The 21,683-nt window shown below is 33.7% G+C and overlaps 1 protein-coding gene across 1 annotated transcript; it reads left to right on the forward strand.

The window, feature by feature from the left end:
* On the forward strand, positions 1-19,886 carry Fnta (farnesyl transferase alpha). Its single transcript, XM_069831511.1, has 8 exons — positions 1-189; positions 288-468; positions 1,670-1,793; positions 6,464-6,559; positions 12,014-12,148; positions 14,680-14,880; positions 16,822-17,002; positions 18,630-19,886. The coding sequence occupies exons 2-8, from the start codon at positions 321-323 to the stop codon at positions 18,756-18,758; spliced, it is 1,014 nt and encodes a 337-aa protein (XP_069687612.1). The 5' UTR covers positions 1-189; positions 288-320; the 3' UTR covers positions 18,759-19,886.
* The last annotated feature ends 1,797 nt before the right edge of the window (positions 19,887-21,683 follow it).

The following is a 21,683-nucleotide window of genomic DNA, read 5'->3' on the forward strand; positions in this document are numbered from 1 at the left end:
CCAGTTGGCAATATTGGAATAGCATCAGAATCGTTTGAAAGAACAGGACGGATCTAAATTTCATACAAGTGAAATATCCGAAGTACACTCAAATGTCGTGGTATAAGGCTATAAGCGGTGTCACTAAATAACTACTGCGTGACATATCTCGTTAATTATAACATATGCATCATAACTCCAATATAAATTGTACGTATATGCATGATATTTACTTAAGTGCGTACGAATTAGGCTAAGTGAAATACCTGTGATTTGATATCCATCATTTACGAAATGTGTGATTCTAGTCTAAAATTTCCGCCTGAAGATCCAGAATTGATATGGCAGAGGCGGATAGTAGTTCTGAGGAGTTGTATGACGAAGGAAACTGGGTGTTCTACAAGTACAGAGTTGATTGGAATGATGTTGTACCGGTGCCGCAAGATGATGGTCCCTATCCAATTGTAGCTATAGCATATTCAGAAAAGTGTAAGTATTCAAATTGCGGGAAAACTTCAGTATACGATTACCTCACTGCGGCATGCCAACAATTATCTTACAATACTAAACAAAAAACAAAAAAAAAAAAAAAAAAAAAAAAAAAAAAAAAAGGCAGATTTGTTTGTGTTGACTGCCCATCATACCTACGAAAAGGGGCAATGGTAAAGGGTTATGTTCCGCCTGGCTTTCGATGTATTTCATTTCTTATTGCTTGTGAGGCACTACCTACTAGATCGCATTGTTTTCACATCGTGTTTTATAGATGTCACATCAAATACTTCGCACACCTATACTGGACTCTACCTCAGAGAAATGTCACTGCTCCTGTACGGAAGCGCGCCCCCTGCATATCGTATATATGCAAGGCATAACAAAAACCTAAACTGACATAACCTGTCACAGATTCGTATATGCACAGCATAGCTTAACACTGGCGTGAAACTCTCGTAATGCCACCTAAACTATGTTGGTATGACTGGTAAGACAATTGAAGGTGCATAAGCAGATTAGGAAGGGAATTACTTCAGTGATAGTTTAACCAGCTAAATCTGAAAGAACAGATCGCCAGTAGAGAAGTTATCCCCACTCTCGCCGCAAGGCAGCTGCTCTCTGCCTACCCTTCGCCCCGGTGGCTCACTCAATCTGTTCTTTCAGATTTTAACGGGAAAATCTGAAATAACAGATTGTAGAAGCTGTTGTGTGTTCGTTTCCCCTCCATCTTAAAATGTGAACATCGTAACGCATGTGATGCAACAGACAGTGCATGAAGCAAGGAGAAATAAAATACATGTAAGAACGACGGACCAGAACCCTTTACCATGACATTTATCAGTGTAACCGCTATGCTTAACAGTTCTTAAAAAATTACTATTGTAGATTGTAATAACCTAATGAATATGAAGAGAAATTTAAGCTAGTATTCAGGTCTAGCATTCACTAAACACCATGGACTAATAATGAATCATCAGTAAACATAAATAACCTACTACGTAAGTAGTTCTTACAAAAAAAAAAGTACTTTGGAAAAATCTCTGTAGTGTCTGGTTACTGCAAATTAATGAAAGTTGTAAACTATTTCATAATTGACTACTGTCTGGTTTCAAATAAAAGAGGAAACATTTTCTTATGCAATTCTTTACATATGTTGAGTAACTTACACTTTATTAACAACAATAATGTTTCTTTTCAGTTCGAGATATATATGACTATTTCCGAGCAATACTCAAGTCATGTGAGAAGTCGGAACGTGCACTGCAGTTGACTAAGGATGCTCTCGATTTGAATCCTGCCAACTATACAGTTTGGCAATATAGGTATTGTTATTCTTTGTGCAGTAGCATATAACTTCTCTTATATGTCTAACTAGTCCACCTATGCTATGACAGGGTGAGGTTACTTTGAAAGTATTTGAATTTAATTTAAAAATGTATTTCCTGTTATTTTCGTTGATATGTGATTGTGTTCAGATACATTATTGTCACTATATTGCACAGAGGGATTAAAACTAGATATAACGGGGGGGGGGGGGATATTTTTTTCTCACATTAAAAATATGCCAGGTTTTTTTGCTTGGATTCTGTTAATAAAACCCTCTCCTATAAGGAAATTGAAAACTCAGGCTTTAGACACAATTATCACACTACAGCTTCTTTTATTTCTACGTGTTTGAGGATGGGACGTTTATGGTAGTAGGCACATCCCAGACAGCATAGAAGCAAGATGTTTTTGGCAGCAGACAAAAAGAAAATGTTCAAAAATTTTAAATGGATATTATTGAGGAAGGTATGTAATATATTCTATAGTAGGTTTATTAAAAAAATTATGGTTTATTGAATGACGCTTGTCACTGCCAAGGTTATATCAGCGTGTCCAGTGTGCCAGAATTTTGCCCCGCAGGAGTTCTTTTACATGCCAGTAAGTCTACTGACATGAGCCTGTCGCATTTAAAAACACTTAAATGCCACCGACCTGGACCAGGATCGAACCTGCAACCTCGAGCACAGAAGGCCAGCATTATATCACCTACGCTACCAAGGCCGACTAGTAGGTTTATTATAGGCTAAATGTGTATATTTTGTTTCTGCATCTGGCACACTAACCCAATTATTGCGCATTTATAAGAATTTCTGCCTTTGGTGGAGATCTGCTCTAGTGAAGAATTGGTATATGCTGCAAAATATACTTTATATAATGTCTAAAAAGAGAGATGCTGCAGGTATTCTGAAAGAGATGATCTAGACTATATCTAAAAGAGGTTTTACAGTGGACAAAACATTAACTTTTTTTCATAGAAAATAGCAGCAGTATATTAGCATCTGCAAAGAGGTCAAAATGAAGTATTACTACATCAACCCTTCCTATTATTAATAAAAAAGAAGATGTCCGAGTGTTACCCTTCTGAAGAAACTGTATTATTACTGAACATTGTGTTGAAGTGAGGCTACAGTCAATTGCAGACATAACTATTAAAAGGCTTATGATTTCAATACAAGTGATAACTGATTGAGTAGTGAACAATTGCATGTAATTTTTAAGTGGGATTGTGATGGAAGTTGTAGCATAGATTCAAGTATACAGATAGTGGAAAAAGTCTTAGTGATGCCAGTATTCTCGCAGCTTTATGCAGTATCCTCTTTAACCATGACTAGAAGAATTGTGCGGCAAATTCATATGCCTTCATCCATAAGGTTTTGCAAGATAATCAGATTATTAATGGAAAAAGAGACCTTCGTTTTGACAGCGAGAAAAATTGGAAATATTGAAAAACACATTGAATTACTTATCCCAACTGACGTTGATTTCATTTGAGGTAAATTGTTAGCCAACCTTACATTTATGTTGGCGATGATTAATGGAAAAGTGTGTAGCTCATCAACAGAACAATCATCACAGAAGTGCTTTGTATGTGGAGCTGTTCTGAATGACGTGAACCTCTTAAGCTTTCTACTGTTTGTCCAGACCTCTTCATCTACTAGTTCGAATTGTCGACTGTCCCTCCTGTCTTTTGGACATACTTATAGTAGACAGTCTGGTGATTACAGAAAATCAGTCCTGTAATGGTTTCATGTTACATAACTATGAAATTTGTAGTTCATAAAAGACATCATAAACTTAGAAGAGTTAAATATAGTATTAAAACTAATAAAAAATGGTAAAAGTCCGGGTGAAGATAATATTATCTCAGAATTTTATAAATATGCACTATTAGAGTTTAAATTATGATTGCTAAATTTTTTTAACCAAGCATACACACAAAATCGTATTCCAGAAGAATGGAGAAATCCAATAATTATACCACTATGTAAGAAAGAAGACAGGCGAGACTCATAAAATTATAGAGGAATAAGCATTCTTAATGCTTGTTACAAAATATACTAAAAAATTCTAAACATAAAATTTCAAGCTCATTCAGCGAGGTTCATGACTGAAACACAAAATGGATTCCAGAAAGGTTGCTCACGCACAGATCAAACATTTTGTCTCAAATTATTAATAGAAAAGAGAAGAGAATTTAATTTAAACACTTAGGCCTATTTGTTATTCATTAATTATGAAAAAGCTTTTGATTACATAAAAAGAGAGCAGTTATATGGAATAATGAAGAGATTTATCCCACATCATTAATCAAAGCAGTAATGGACATCTACAACAGAAATAAAGTAATTATAAAACACAACTCTGAACTATCAAAACCAGCTAAGATTAATAAAGGAGTGCACCAAGGATGTCCCCTTTCACCAATGCTCTTTAACACATACACGGACGAAATAATAACATGGCAAAATGAAGAAATTTCGGCTCTCCCACTCTTCAGAAATACATTATTATTCGCAGATGACCAGGTAATAATGTCTGACTCAGAAGATAATTTGTAGAAATAGAATAATAACAGAATACGGAATAACAATCTCAGTCAAGAAAACAAAATCAATGACGCAAATCTAGTCTTTCAGGTAAAGCTCCCTGTAAAGCAGATTTGAATAATTTCAAGGGAAAAATCAATGACGTTTAAAGGTTCGAACCCATTAAGAAATAAAATAATTAGATAATAGGATAAGTGAATACTTTTAATTATTTAGGAAATTTAATTTCATATGAAGAAGAAAAAGATAATTATTTGAAAATAACAGGAATTATAAACAATTTATTTAAATCACAGAAAACCTTAAAGAAAACCAGGTTGAAATTGTACAACACACTAACTTTCCCCACCCTCTTGTATGGCAGTGAAATTGGACCATCAGAGCAGCAGAAATGAAATACATGCAAAAAATAGCAGGTTACACTTGGATGGACTACAAAACTAATACAAAGATTGCAGAAGAATTAGAAATAGTTCCAGTATTATAAAAAATTGAAAATTATAAAACAAAATGGTTTCAACAGGTACACAGAATGGCAAGAATCAGACTATCCAAAATGTTGAAGAACTGCGTCCCAAGAGGAAGTAGAAGTCAAAGAAGACATAGGAAAAGACTTTTGGACAGTGAGACCGGAACAGGTCAACAAATGGCCTGATTCCATGACAGCTAAATGTTGATGATGATAATAATAAAAGTAATTTAAAATTTTTCTCCAAGTAATATAACGGTATATTAAAATTTAAAAATTGTCTGTATTTGGTACTGCAGATGAGCTTTACTTTATGATTGGACTCAAGATATTTCGACTTTATAATAATGTGATAGTAATATACGAGTATACAACTTCTGTGTTGTATTGAATTATATTTATTTACATTCCATGGTATTCGTATATTGCTTCACAGCTAGAATATGGAACATGTCAAAAAATTTTAATAGTACTACAAAGTCTTAATTATAATCACAGTCTAGTTGAAATATGTACAGAAGAGTTTTACAGTATACTAGTACAACACAAGGGGTTACTATTGATACTTAATACAAAACAATCATATTCATGCAACGTTGTTGAATGTCATAAATTCACCTATAGAATAGAAGGCGTGAGAAATTAGGTACTTCTTTAATTTGGCCTTAAATAATCGTATGTTTTGAGTTTAATTTCTGTGTATCCATAAGGAGACTATTAAAAATTGTTATTGCCATATAATGCACTCCATTTTGATAGCGTGATGCATTTGTCGATGGAGTATGAAAGTAATTGTTTTGACGAGTATTTATGCTATCAACTGTTGCATTAATTACAAAGTTTTCACAATTACATATGAGGAAGTTGATTAATGAAAAAATATCTTGACAAGCCATGGGCATTTGTAGTTTTTTAAATGATCCTACATAATTCCCTAGATTTGGCACCTGTGACCATCAATACTGCACATTTATTGATAGGATAAACTTGTGTTCAGTTATTTACTTATAAATTACGAGTACTGTTATTTAGTTAGATGAGACAATTATTTGTTTCCAGTGGTATGTACTGTATTTGTATATATGTATTAACAGTGGCAGTGATATATAATATACAATAATAACATTACAATAAATATTAATAAAATTTACAATAATTACAGCAATAAAAAAAATAAAACAAACGTAAATTTAATTCTAACAATAATGAAATAGATGCACTAAACCTAAACTAAATAAATAAAAACTATGCTATAATAACGCCTACAATAAGCAAAAGTAAACCTAATTATAAGTACTTCTATTAAACCCAACTATTACCAACTTAAGTAATTACGTATCACCTTAATTAATTACATAACAACTTAATTACATATTATCTTAATTAGTTACATATCAACTTAATTAATTACGTGGCACAACTTAGATAATTACACTGCACCTACAATTACATTTTCAGTCTAATCTTCCCAACCTTTCCTTAAATGTATTGATTTTGAGAGGACCACCCTGAAAGATTGCCTCAGATAAGCTGTTTCATTATTTCGTATTGTACTTACTACATTTTAAACTTACGAGTTCATCAGAACATAAATAACCCCATTTTAAGTTGAGACCAGTTTTATTTAGTTACATCTCATTTTTTATTTCAGACGGGAAATTTTGAAACATCTCAACAAGGACTTGATCCCAGAACTACAATATGTAAAGGAAATGATAGAAGAAAACCCTAAAAATTACCAAGTATGGTATGTTCAATGTCTTGTTTCATTTTATGTATGTAAAGCCATAGATATACATGATTGTTTGTCAAATTGTAGTCACAGATTTTTCTACAGTTGTATCACATCAAAGGATGGTAATTGCATACTGCAAATCAAATGTTGCAGAATAAAACCGAGGTATAGTAGTTCTTTCCTTGTGTTGTGTGCGTTGGTCTCCATTGATGTCTTTCTGCCTGCTGTGTTAAAATTGGAGAGAGGAGAAGCTGGAGTGACAGACAAGATGGGCCAAAACTTGTGTGAAGAGGGTGTTGGGACGATGTAGAAAGGAAAAGTCTGGTTACAGATATAGTTATATTTAAACAATTAGTTTTCTCCACTGATTCATGGGCAGGTGAAACGGGAGTGCCAATGAGAAAATCTCGAATATTGTAATTTGGTCCTGTGACTCTGAACTTGGAGCTAAGTCGAAGATGTGATGATGCTAAGTGAGAGATAACAGTAGTGCCTGGGGGAGTAGAATGATGCTTGCCTTGCGAGGGAATGGTTAGCAGTTAGGATTTTGAGGATGGGAAGAGGATTAGGGGCTGTTCTTGACTATCGAGGCTCTTTAGACAAATGGCTCACAATTCAATGACCACTGAGAACAACCTTCAGTTATCGTGGCTCGGCAGACAAATGGTCCGCAATTCGACGACCACCGAAGGGGTTTAGGGTTACTCTCTATTAATGAGGTCTGCTGATATGGCCTGTGATCGAAGTCTGCAGAGAGAGGTTCTCAAGAAAACTGGTGGCCTAAGCAAGCCGGACTAAATGGAAGGGAGTCAGAGGTGGGAATGATATATTAGAGAATTGTGAAGAATAAAGAATTGCATTGATAAAGAGGAGATGGTTTGAAGATGGAAGGGCTTCTGGCTGTTCCACTATGGTTTCACAACTTTTATATGAGTTATGGCTCTGCACTCTCATGTGACTAGTGATGTCACGCCGGGCAGACGTAGGGAAGGAGAAAATTATTGTGTAAGTGCTCCCTTGCAAGTTTAAGGGGAGAGGATGGTATTTTTTGGTGAAAAATGAGTAAATTAAAAAAAAAAAAATCTTTAAAATACTCTGTGATATGTACAGAATGCATAGCATAACATTTTGTGGGTATTTGTGCCCTTATCGGATGTTGAGTCGCCATTTTTAAACTTCCTGCATTATGGATTTTTAAATCACTTGCCCACTTTTATTGTTGTTTCCGGTAAATTAAATTTTCAAAAAAATTTTTGTTTCTTTAAAATACCCTTTGATATGTGTGGAATGCATTGCATAACATTTTGTGGGTATTTGTGCCCTTATCGGATGTTGAGACGTCATTTTTAAACTTCCTGCGCTATGGATTTTTAAATCACACGCCCGGTTTTATCAGTTTCCAGTAACTTAATTTTTTTTTTTGCTACATTGCCAGACAAAAATGGATATAATTTCTGAACTATAAAGATACATGCATGAAATTTAGAACACACATTCTTTACACTATTAGGAAACTTTTCTCTGTAACAGAATTTTGTTAATTGATTTCATTTTAAAAATACGTCCGTATGTTTGCAAGAAAGGAAATCAGAAAATTGTTATTAAATTTTAATTGTTTATTTTACAAACGTAGGGAATAATATCAAAATTCTGTTACAGACAGTTTGTAGAACATGCTTTTGCAAATACATTGCAAAAAACTGTTTGAATCTATCTTTAAAAACGGTTTAGATATATCAGTTTTAGTACAATCCTGCATTGGGTATATTTTTTTGAAATTTGGGCCCCCAAATATTTTTTTTTTTTTTTCAAATTATTTTTATTTGGTTGAGTTGCCACAGCTATGAGATCTCTACATACAAAAAATCAATATTTTACACCAAATAGGAAAAAAGTTTTAAAAAATACCATCCTCTCCCCTTAAGCAGAAACAAGTGTCCGAGGGTTGTGCTGCAGTACGCTGCTATTCAGCAAGGAATGCGTAGCCAGCCATTTCAAGGCCTACTTGTTGTCTAGATGGCAGGATTGCACACTCACTCTTTCAAGTAAAGCAGGCACAGGAGTAGGATATGGCTGGCCACTCCATACTTGAACCAAATAAAGTTTACAAAATTCGAGGTAGATCCACAAAGCAGAGATTAAAGAAACACAACTCTTATCTGCAGTTTTGCCTACATTGCAATCTTCTTTCCTTTTCTGATGAGCGTCATATTGATCCTGAAGTAATAACTTCTTATCACCTCTGGCATTTTGATATTTGCTACACAAAGTGCATTGATTTTTTTTTTTGGCCTATAAAATGACGTGTTATATGCTATACAAAAAATTCTTCCATAAGTAATTTTTGTAGCAGGCTGTTTGCTTTCCTTTTCACACATTTCTTTGTACAAATTGAACATTTTTCTTATGCTCAGTGTACTATCCAAGGATAAATGTTTTGTTGGATTCCTTGAATAATGAGACTTCAAACTGGAAAACTCTCAGTGTGTTTCTTTTGTACCTTCAATCACTTCAGGCTTTGTTTTGTTTACTGGTGTATGTTTTCTTCTCTTATCCTCACAGTTAAAACTGATACGAACGTCTTTGTGTTGGAAAGCCATCAGTATTACCTTGCTGCTGATAGACAGTGTTATCAAGAGAAATGATTGGCAAATGGCAAATACTGAAACTTTTTTCTTCTGCCTGAAAGAAATACTTTCTTGAATCTTGATGAGGGCCACTCATCATCATCATCATCATCATCATCATTGGCACTACAGCCCATTATGAGCCCTGGCCTCCCTCAGTAGGCATTGCAATCTGTCTCTGTCTTGTGCAACAGTCCTCTAATTTCTGTATCCCAATCTTACAAGATCCTCCTCCACTCCATCAATCCATCGCAGATGTGGTCGTCCTCGTCTCCTTTGACATCCAGGGTTTGTGAGAATAATTCTTTTACAAGGTTCTGATGCATCCATTCTCAACACATGTCCCACCCACCTCAATCTATTGGTTTTAATTACATTTATTATATTGGCTCTTTAAACATGCTATATAATTCTCCATTATATCTTTTTGATGAGGGCCACTATCCTTACTATTCCTCCTCATTTCTGGAGTGCTGCTGATGACACAATGGGGAATAAAGTCCTTCTGCCTTTTATAATTGTCCAACTTTCAATAGGTTGAACAAATCTCCATTTGCCTTTCTTCAGAAATGTTTTAGTGCAATTATTGTAAATGTACACAAGTTACAATATTTGCAGGTTTAGGAATTTTGGCATCCTCCGATTTTTTTTATTTTACGTGGCAATCCATCCTTGCGTTTATTTTTTTCCATATTGCGTTTCCATCTGCTTGAATTCTTTTTTCTTCATCTATTTTCACTTTTTGAGTTGGTTCCCCAGGTGTTGCACATTTTTCATTGTCTTCTGAATTCTCAGAGTTAGGATGGTAGTAAGGATCTAAATTTGAAAAATCACTTCCAGAAGCATTATCCAATTCCTTCAACACATCATCTTATTCACTTGTGATTGATGAGTTTTCTGCTGGTAAATGATCATTTTGTTTATTACATCCTGAAAAATAATTTTTGTTATTATAAGTAAATTCATCCTTTAATAATATGTAACTCTATCTCTTAATGCTATTTGTTTATTCTAGATGTCTTGTATTATTCAATATATTTCACTTACCTGCAGTTCCACTCATTCCAAACTGTTTGAGTAATTCTATACAGTAAAACCTCGATAAGATGCGCCCGCTTATTATGCTATCCTGTGTAATACGCTTTTTTTGTCCGGTCCCTGAACATTTCATATATAATGCTTTCATAAAATACCCCGTTTGTTGTGCTCAAGTCCCACATAATACGCTATTTTTGTGGAATATTTTCGATGTAATTTTCAGCAGTGTACTGTAACAGCAATGAAACATGGTATTTGACCTTTTACCTGCGCATTTAAGCCTCCATACTATACAATACCCTCTTGTTATGCTCTTTTATTCGACCCTTTACCTGCGCTCTTAAAGTTTACATACAGTTACAGTAATCCACCCTCTTGCTAACCCTCTCTGTCTCAAACAACATTCCTCACTCGACCATAATAAAATTCTGGAAATTTTTGCTGGTCAGTTTGTTGTCCTTTAGTGTATAGAAGTGTCTGTGAGTGTGATTACAATGAGTGTTAAAGGAAAAGCACTTTCTGTGTCGGAAAAATTGGAAATCTTACGAAAATACGATGAAAACAGTCCTTTTAAACAGAAACAACTGTCTGACTCATTAGGAATCCCATCATTGACATTAAGGACGATAATAAAAAATCGCGACTCAATCACTGCAGCTGCGACATCGGGAGGGTGTAAGCGCAAGAGAATGAAGTGTGGTAAACATGAGGACTTGGAGAACACACACACGGCAAACAACTGTAAATGACTCTCTTCGAAAGAATTAAGTACAGCACATACATACAGTATCGTAAATGTCTTTAACATACAGTAAGTAATTACATAATGGAGTAATACTGTATTACCTTCCATGAATCATGTATTTCAATAAAGAAAAATGCTAATAGATACTGTATATAAGTAAAAATTAGTATAACTGCCTAATACGCAGTCCTGGTTAATACATGGTTTACACGTGGTCCCTTGAATAGCGTCTTATCGGGGTTTTACTGTACTTCTGGTTACACCCTTCCTACAGTCCTTACTGAACCTTAAAACATGATTAAAAAAATGGTTCAGTACAGCATAGTACTGTAATTTAATCTCAAAATATTAAAGTAATTACAGTATTTATTTGGTTTTTGACTGTCATGTATATTTTGAGAAGAGTCACTTACCAGCAATTACTTCAGCGATCTTCTGCACAGCTAGCGTCAACAATTTCCTTTCTCTTGTCATATAACTGTTCATAGTTATTAGAAAAACATATAAATACAGTCACAGTGTTAATCAATAGCACAGATCACTTATGTACCTGATCAGGTTATGGGCTAAAATCATTCTGCTTGTACAGATATTTTAAAAGTGGTATTGAGCTGTACATGCAAAAGTTATAAGTGTACTATGTTTGTAATTAACTTAGTAATTTGTGAAAGTTTCACAAGGAACTGTAAGAGCTAAGACTTAGTTCGTTTTTCCTGTAGACAGACCACAATTTGTTGTACTTATTACCATTAATAACTCATTTTTCGAATTTTTGGCCTTTAATTTCATTTCATTTATAGAACTGTATTGCAGTCAAATGCAGATTGTAGTTCAGTGTTGGCTAATGATTCACACTAAAGGGACAGAAGCTGAATCCTTCGGAAGCCCTTGTGTGAGAGGTGTGGTGGATATGGGCATTTTTCTCTTAATTTTAAATTTTTATTGCCATTCTCATTCCACTATTATGTCATCCTGTTCACTTTGAATAGTTTCTGTTGTGTAACAGGTCTTTAAATTAAGAAGTATTGACCTTCGAAATACTTTTTTTTTTCTCAGGCATCACCGGAGGGTAATAGTGGAGTGGCTTCAAGATCCATCATATGAATTAAATCTTACTGAAACAATACTTTCCCAAGATGCGAAAAATTACCATGCTTGGCAACATAGACAGTGGGTGATACGTACCTTCAAGTAAGTAGATCAGTTGATATGTATTATTTGTATTGTTTCATGAAAATTTAAATCATTTAAGCTACTTCCACTAAAGAAAAAAATGTGTTATTGTTCATATTGTTTGTTTGCTAAAGATAGTTAGTTTTCTGTGAGCAACGGTTTTGTTTTCAGAAGAGAATATGTTTTCAACAGAAGTGCAAGCATAGGTAACTTCAATTGCAGCATTAGCATTCTGTGTTCAAGTTCCTTGAATTGTCTATTTCAATAAGACAGACATATTTGACTTTGTTGTAGCATTTTTACTTCTGCAGTCATTGTATGTTTCGATAAGTTATATTTATTTTTATATATGTATTCTGTTCACATTAACTTGTCAATGCTTCAATGTCCCTTTTTAAACTTTAGACTAACATTTTCGCTCATATAAGGAGCGTGATCATAATGTATTTTACATTTTATATTTTAACTTGGTTGTCATATAATTGTAATCATTGTTAAGTGCTACCAAGTGAAAACCTGATGATGCTTATATGAGTGAAAACATTCGTCTAAAGTTTAGAAAGAATGTTAAAGCATTTATAAGTTAGTGTGATGGAAAATGTATCTAAAAATAAATATACAAATTTGTTGTAGCATCTTTAGTACTAAGTTAAGAATCACTTTGTGTCACAATTTCTGAGTTACTTTGTGTACGCAATATTACCATGTATTTTTCTGTACTATCCTTGCGAAATTTTGAAATTGTCATTAACATGTACCGTAAAATGGTGAAGTGAAACTGATCATTTGCATTTTTTAACAATGAAACTGCTGTAAGATATACATTTTTATGTCAAACAATCTAAGTTAAATATAATTAGATTGATAGATGAATAAGCAATAACACATCTTAGTGGCATAGCTGCACTCAACAGAATTTCACGGTTAATTAATTCCAACAAAAATGGAAGAAAAGACAGTAGTTTTTTTTCTGGTTCAGCAACAAACAACTTCTAGGCTGCGCGTTGGTGGACAACAAAGAATAAGTAATATATAAATGTCTTTTTAGATCATTTTTTTCATAATATACGTAAATTAATAAAACATAATTTTGAAACCTTTTTGCTGGTTGCACTGAGTTTGAAATATTCTTTTATAGAGTAATACCAATCATTGCCTAGGTGTCTAAAAACTGCTAGGGCCTTAAGGGAGATGCAACTACAACCAGATTATATATTCAAATATTTCTTTTCAAATGTGGAATGTTTCGAGTTGCAATAATTCTTTCAGGAAGTTCACGTTATAGGGGAAGTATTTATTTCGAAGTAATGAGATATTATAAGTTATGTTAAGGAGTATATGTAATCATATTACAGAGTTTTTCTCAAGCTTGGAATAATATTATTTTGAGTTTATATAAAAAAAAAATTAAAAATATACTTTTTAAAAACCAAATAAATGATCGGTATTACTCCAGTAATTGTCTAGCATCATTAAACAATACAAACCGAATACGTGATTGGTATTACCCTACTGTATGAAGTAACACTGATCAATAAATTAATGTTTTAATATACTATATTTGGACCCCCCTCTCCCCAAAAATACAAACTAGATCCTTAGAAGGATAAGCCCTATTGAATGAATATTTCATTTGTTTAAGAAAACATGTTTAAGAAAACATTATTAAAAAAACTAAAAATTTATCGGTATTCCCCCACTTTACAGTTATTTGATTTGCTTAATAATGTAATTCATATTGTCAATTTATTGTGTTTTTATTATTAACGATAACACTGTCTATCCTCTGATTGCATAGCCAATCACAATTGAATACCTGATATAAAATCGAGGAACATCAGTCATTAACAAGTTATTGAGCTCTAGCTGTTTACATTCTAATATAGTTTAAATTATATTTATCTTCTTTTAACATAAAAACCTTTTTACAATTTTGAAAATATTTTACACACAATGGGATAGATCTAAAAATTATAGTTTTTTTTTTTCTTCTGGAGGGTGTGTTGCAAAATGACACATGCAGCAATCTACTTAGTGCTAGAAGCTTATGAAGTTACTGTATTTAGACGCTAGTGCAACTTGATCAAAACTGCAAGCAACTTTTTAGATATCTTACTAATCACGCAATAATTTAATCATCTTTGCATGCTAGACCTACTAGAAACAATGTTTAGCCATTTCGGATTATTGCTTTTGCTATTGTTGGCTTTACTAGGATGCATTACTCGCCTTAGCAAAAGCAGTCTCCTTTAAAAGTGGGCCTGTTATTGTTTGAACTGCTTTATTGATTGGTTGCAATTGCTGTCATGTGACATCTGGTTGGAAACAATTGGCAGTCTTTGCAAACAGTTGAAAGTTCGTATTAAAAATACTTTTCGTGAACTGCTGTATAATGGCCAATTTTTAACATGGTTGCCTAGTGATGAAAGATCGTTTATGAATGGCTGTCTAAAAATATTTTTATATACTGATTTTAAATGTTAATTGTGTTAAAAATATTTAAGAAGTAAAATCTATTTAATTATTACCTACAACTGTTACATTTACAGGTTATTTAATAATGAATTGGAATACGTGGAACAGTTGTTGGACGATGACATTCGCAACAACTCTGCATGGAATCAACGTTATTTCGTTATTAACAATACTACAGGTTTCACTAAGGAAGTGATTGATAGAGAACTGGAGTTTACTTTGAACAAAATTAAGAAGGTTACAAACAATGAAAGTGCATGGAATTACCTTAGAGGGTATGATATGATGTTTGAATCTTTTATGTTTTTGTAACATATTGTGTCATAATGCATGATATAAAGTATTGCTTTACTTTTTTTTAAGTGTATACTAAAGATTAGTGCATGCATTTAGAATAGATTCCTTCTACTATATTTGAAGAACATATTTTTTGTTGCTGAAAGCAAATTTAGAAAAACATTGTTGTTATAATACACTTTCTATTTGAGAGTTTAGCAAATAATTTTGCTAATAATAAAAAATAAAAAAAAAAAATAAAAAAAAAAGGAAAAATGTTACCAGCATTATCATATCCCAAAGAAATCAAGTTTTGTTTATATCTAAATCAGTTTGGTCTAACTCTTGGTCCACGATGATAGCAATGAAAAATCTGATTTTATTAGTTTTATATTACAGATTATTGTATTATTATTATGATAGATGGAGTGGTTATAACTAGAGGTATGAAATTATGTCATTCATTTTTTTATGCTCGACCATGCCGAAATGTAGTAATTATACACCTGGTAGCAGTCCTTTAATGCATGTCATTAAAGTACACCTACTCATTAAAGTACAGGTCTTCAGCCAATGACAACTCAGCTTACAGGTGTTCAGCCAATGACAAGTCAGCTTTGTACCGTTATAAAACCGCAAGTATCGATTATTCTCGGATATGCAATCGAAAGAGAATTAGCGAAAAGTCACGGAGGCTGGAAATCCAATACTGTCGCAGAAGGTTATGTTCTGTTACTATAATAATTAGCGTTAATTGTAAATAATATTCAAATAAATTCAATTTGTCATCTCGTTTTTCAATGTCGAATTCAATAATCAAGGTTATATCAAGTTTAACGGGATTACATCAAGGTCAATGACATTATTGTTCCTCTGAAAAAATCAGTACTTTCGCGTCTGCGCACATCTTACAATTCACGACCTAGAACAAGGTCACTTCCGATCTTGTCAGATACAAATAAAATGTATACATCTGAATAATTTCAAGTTAGAAATATGGTCGAGCATAAAAAGTCGTATGAAACTTGCCTATAATGTAATTAAGACGCTCGTATGAATATTATGAAACTCACTTGCGCTCGTTTCATAAACATCCATACCTGCGTCTTAATTACTATCATTATAGGCTCGTTGCATAATGTACTATTGTATTTATAGCAAAAACCTGTTTTACTGTTTTATGTATTTGAGAAAGATAAATGAAAATAAGATAAATTGGTAATAGACATACTTGATAAGTGTTACATTGTTTAGTTAAATAACTATATTTGAATTATGTTGCTAAAAAAGACAAAAAAAACAAACAAAAGCCATGTTTTTTAATGTGGGAATACAGTTGTAATATGTTTTTCTAAGGTATTCATTTTTTCCCCCACTGAAGTAGAGTATCGGGTGACAAGTTAGAATGCTACTGTCACATAAAATTTATGTTCCTTTAAGCATTTGATTACATTTGCACAGTTATACGTTGAGAACAACCCATTTTGTTATAACAGCATAACACTGAATATGAACATCTGTGTTTGAATTCAACTTCAACATCTTCCCGGAAACACCGTCTATATTCCACTTATGTTTTTAGTAGTTTTAAACAAGACTGAACCATCTAAAATAGATGACAAAAATGAAAATATAAAGCTATATTGCAAGCTTTCTGCAAAAAACTAAATTGTGCATTTATTAATATTTGTTTGTATTGCACATTCATTTTGTAAATTTACTTAATGACTCACACCTTCCATTTTGTGACGAAGATGGCCATCAAGTGGAAAAGAGTTGGACCACACTGATCTAAATAATATAGAAATATTTTTTGAAATATGTAGATGAAAAGAGAATGATTTGTGATAAGATTATCCTTTATTGAATTATCGTCAGTTCCTTAAGATTCTATAACATAATGGTTGTGTTGATAATTTCCTTGCACTCTATTGCATTAGGGTGCTGCTGCATCATACTGGTGGCATCAGTCAAGATCCAGCAGTGAAAAAAATGTGTGAAGAGTTATACCTGTCTGGCAACCGCTCTCCATTCCTTCTTGCATTCCTTGTAGATATGTGTGAAGAGAAAATAGAAAGAGCTGATGGCGACATGAATGACAGCCTCCAGCATGCTGTGCAGGTATCAATAGTTTCTGGCTGTATAATAGATCATTTTTAATGCAAAAGTTGAATTTTGTTTTGTTATTGCCGAAGATTAATATCATAAGTTTCATTGCCTTCCTTTCCATTACATTCTCTTTTGAGTGGTGTTTATCTCTTTTTTATTTATTTAATAATCCAAAGTTAAACTCTTGCATCTTTGATCCAGAATGAGAACAGCAGTATGTTTATTTCATTTAATAAGCACACTTACATTGAATTTTTTAGGAATGCAGTTATATTGTCAGACTCCAAAGCAGCTATTCTATCAATCGTCTCTAAACACACACCTTCATCTCAAACAGCAGAAATAACTAAAATGCTCTCTCAATTATTATCACTCAATAAAAGAATTGTATTTCAATGGATACCATACCATACCATCCCATTGTGGAATCCTGGGAAACGAGAATGCTGATGCTTTAGCAAAGAAGGGCAGCACTGCTACTTACAGACCTGTTACTAAATCTACGAATTACTCTGTGAAGAGATTTATTAAATCTACATACTTAGACTTCAACAAACAAAATTTGATAACTCAATCCCAAGGGAAAAAATGGAACTCCCTGCATCAAAATCCACAGTTAATTCCCGATTTACCACGAAAATCGTCTGTAGCTGCATTTAGATTGGCAACAGGCCATGATTGTTTGGCCAAACACCTGCATAGAATTGGAATATATCAGTCCCTTAACTGCCCATTGTGCAACTCAAACCAAGAAATGGATTCGGAACACCTCAAAATCTGTGCTTCAGTGGCTAGTCATGATAATATCTTTGAAAAATATTGGAGTGCAAGAGGTCAAATGACTTTATTGTCAAACGCCTGGCATTAGAAAACAACAACAGCAACTTTGAATTTTTAAAATTAATTTCATTTGTACACATCTATTTTCTGTGAAAGACGAAATGTTGTAAATTACTTCGCTATAACCCATATTAATATTATCCAATGATAACACTTTGAACACCCTGAGAAAACTTTGCAATGACACCCTCATACCTATTTTTTATACATCTTGATTACACAACTTTTAACACTATATCACTTCGGAATATGTAAATATTAGGTACAGTACCTTGTTGACTAGTTCCAGCCTGTTGTGAGCTATCTTCAGAACTGGTTGATCCTGGTCTTTGCGCCTTTCATTTGTGTTTCCTGTGGGGTGTGTTTGCGTAGTGTAATGTGGAGTCAAAAAGTGTGTGTGTTCTGAAATTGAGTTGTGTGTTGAAAATTTCATGTGAATGTGTTGTTGTGTGCCTGTATATTTCGTATTGTTCTAGTGTGTTTAGTGTCTGGTTTTTCGGTTGAATATGTAGAATTTCCATGTCTGTGTTGGAGTATAGTTTCTCTTCAGCAGTATACAAGTTCTTTGGTACATTCTGAAAATGTTTTTCAAGACAACTTTCAATAGTTATAAATATATAGTGTTGATAGAAGTGGATTATATCTCAATGTCCACAGTAGTCATAATCCATAAAATTAATTGACTCTATCACATTTGATATGAACAGTCACTGGAACAATGTTTTCAGTAATAAATTTACTGGTAAGTTTAATGTATCTGCATTGTATTTAGGTGGTGTTTAATTTAATTTTGTTTCAGCTGTGTGATATATTGGCTAATGAATACGACACAATACGTAAAGAATATTGGAATTACGTTGCTCGTAGCTTGTCTCAACGAATGAATAGTTCTGAAGATGAAGCAACAGGATCAATGAAGACAGAGTGAAATAGTGATTGTTATTGAAATTATCATTTTAGTATTATGTTATTATTACAACATTAATGTTCATGAAAAAATGATATTTCATTTTATGTAATGTTAAAGTTTCATGTTATGAATATATGTTACAAAATTGTAGATTGAAAATAAGTTACTGGTACTGAATGTTTAATATCAAGATGTATTTGAGAGAGACTACCAGAATGATCGACAATTGATATGTTTTAAATACATGTATGTATTCAATGCCTACCCACTTTGGGTTTGTTTTAAATACATAAATTACTAAACATTCAAATTACACATTGTTAAGTAGCTTAGTATCTCCAGATAAGTAAAATCTGTAGCGCTACAACCCTTGAAGGTCCAAGACTAACCAGCCGGCTGCTGGCCTCACGTCCACATGCCGAAGCAGAGGTGAACGATCATCCAACGAGTATGGAGGTATTGTGTAGTTAGCACGATGATCCCTCCGTCGTTATAGCTGGTTTGCGAAACCGGATTTTTGCTACCTATCGTAGCTCCCCAAGTGCATCACGATGCTGGGTGGGCACTGGTCCCATACACTGGCCGAAATTTCATGAGAAAATTTCTTCCCCCATGAGGACCCGAACCAGCGCGCATTCCGTAATGTGAGTCCTAGGCAGGATGCCTTAAACCAGTGGTCGTCAGCACTCGCTGAAATGTGCAAAGGGTAAGCGGAGCCGTCCTGTGTGCACCGTCGTGCAGCAGGAAGAGGTAGAGAGCATACCCGCTAGCAGCTACGAGTGCACCATGGTGCACTGTGTTCTCTGTGGGTAAGAGATGCTAGCTCCAGGGTGCTCTGTGCTGACAACCCCTGCCTTAGACCACGACACCACGGCGCGGGACAATCTCCAGATAAGGCAGTAATTATTTATTTTGAAACATTTCAGTACTAACAAGTATTAGGCTTATACATCTCTTCATGTTTCAGTAGTTACTAGAGAATGTTTTGAATATTCACTTAACATGAAGTAATGTAATCAGCCACACACGTGTTGCTATGAGTTCATGCTGGTGTTCGAAATTCCTGTGTAAGGATTTTGTTTTCAAATACATGGATTGGCAATCTTGATTTATGCATCAGTTGTTCAATAAACAAGTTTCAGAGTTCTGGCACTCTTGTTAATGGGGATGTATTGTGGTGTTATTAACCTCATTGTTACCCTGCATTTGAATAAATAATAATACTAATATGATCATCTCATTCACTTATTCAAGTCTTTTTATGTTAACTGATTATTATTATTATTATTATTTTATTATTATTATTATTATTATTATTATTATTATTATTACAGGTTTAATTGGGGTTCTTCCATCAAACATTTGGTACAGTATTATTTTTGGCCCATGGAACATATTAAATCATTCCCATATGAAGGGTACAGAGAAAGAACGAACAGAGTCACAATTCTCATAAGGGTGACGACATCATCTAAGTCAGTATATTACTGCAAAATTTATGTCATTTTCTTATCAAAACTGGTAAAGGAGAATTATCACTACGGATACAATCATCCTTTCCTACATTTTCATTAGGAACAACACTAAATTTTGCAGTTATATACTGAATTAAATGATGACATCACCTTTAAGAAAATTGTGACTCTGTTCGTTCTTTCTCTGTACCCTTAATATATGAGAGAAAGAATTTAGTAATCTTCTCACTATTCGTGAGCTGCCACAAGGGACAAAGAGTACTTAACCATATAAATGTTTACAAGTTCAGTGAACCATTAATTTTGTTTTGACAATGAAACTCCTACAAGTACATAGCTGCAAATACATTTTGTGATTGGTGGAAATATACCTAGTTTTAGAGAGGCAAGTTTTACAAAAAAGTAAAGAATGCTAATGAACTTGGTTTCATTTCGAATATAGGTAATGCTTCAGGAGAGCAATTGATCCTTTCAATGCAGCTAAAGTTACAATCGGAATAATAGATGTAGGTATTCCAAGCCTCTTAAACACATCTTTCATGAAGAGACTTCCTGTTTTATTTTTAGTTTGCTTCAAGTGGGTAACTGTTCACATCTCTTTTCTAAGAGTCAAAGGGTTTGAGTTTTTTTTTGCTGGACACGACATTGGGATTCATATCCCAGAAAGTCGAAGTGCAATTTGTGGACAAAAATGCTGTCTGGGGGAGGTCTTCTAGTGATCTACAGCATGAGGGTAGGCCACTAGAAGGAACCCAAGAGGTGGAACTTAAACTGAGAGGATTCGATCCAGCACCGGGATGGGAATCTGGTGTGGCTTAGTGGGTAGAGCATCAGCACGTAGAGCTGAAAACCCAGGTTCAAATCCCAGTGCCGGAGAGAGTTTTTCTCTGTTCCATTCATCTTTCATCATATGATGATGCAGAATATCTGCACGGAATTATATGTATTTCGGTACATCATCATAATAATAATAATATTAATTGTTTCTGTTAATAAATTGCAAATTTAAAAATAAAATGCTTGAAAGAGCAAAATACAAATTACAACGTTTACATTTATTTATGTAATGATGAGTTGCAATAAAGAAAGAATACATGTTTCATGTTGTTAAAAGAAAAACGCTTTCTTCTGTCAGACAACAAAGTTTTATACCTAGAAAATGATCATTCTACAACTGCTGAAACAATAGGACAATACCTGAAATGATGTATGTCACACCTAACATTTACACTTTTAGGGGAGCACTTATTTGACAAAATGTCAGCAATTTTGCTATCAGTGTTGAAATCAGAATTTTTATCCAACACAATTTTCAATTTAGCACGCACTAGTTTCTCCAGGTAAACGTGATTAAGGACGAGAATGGTGACTTGTTTGCAGACTCTCATTCAATCTTGAACAGATGGAAAAACTATTTTGGGCAACTACTAAATATACATAGGCCAAATAGAAATGATCGGGACGAAAT

The sequence above is a fragment of the Periplaneta americana genome, chromosome 1 (assembly GCF_040183065.1).
Source record: "Periplaneta americana isolate PAMFEO1 chromosome 1, P.americana_PAMFEO1_priV1, whole genome shotgun sequence".
NCBI classification, from domain to species: Eukaryota; Metazoa; Arthropoda; class Insecta; order Blattodea; family Blattidae; genus Periplaneta; species Periplaneta americana.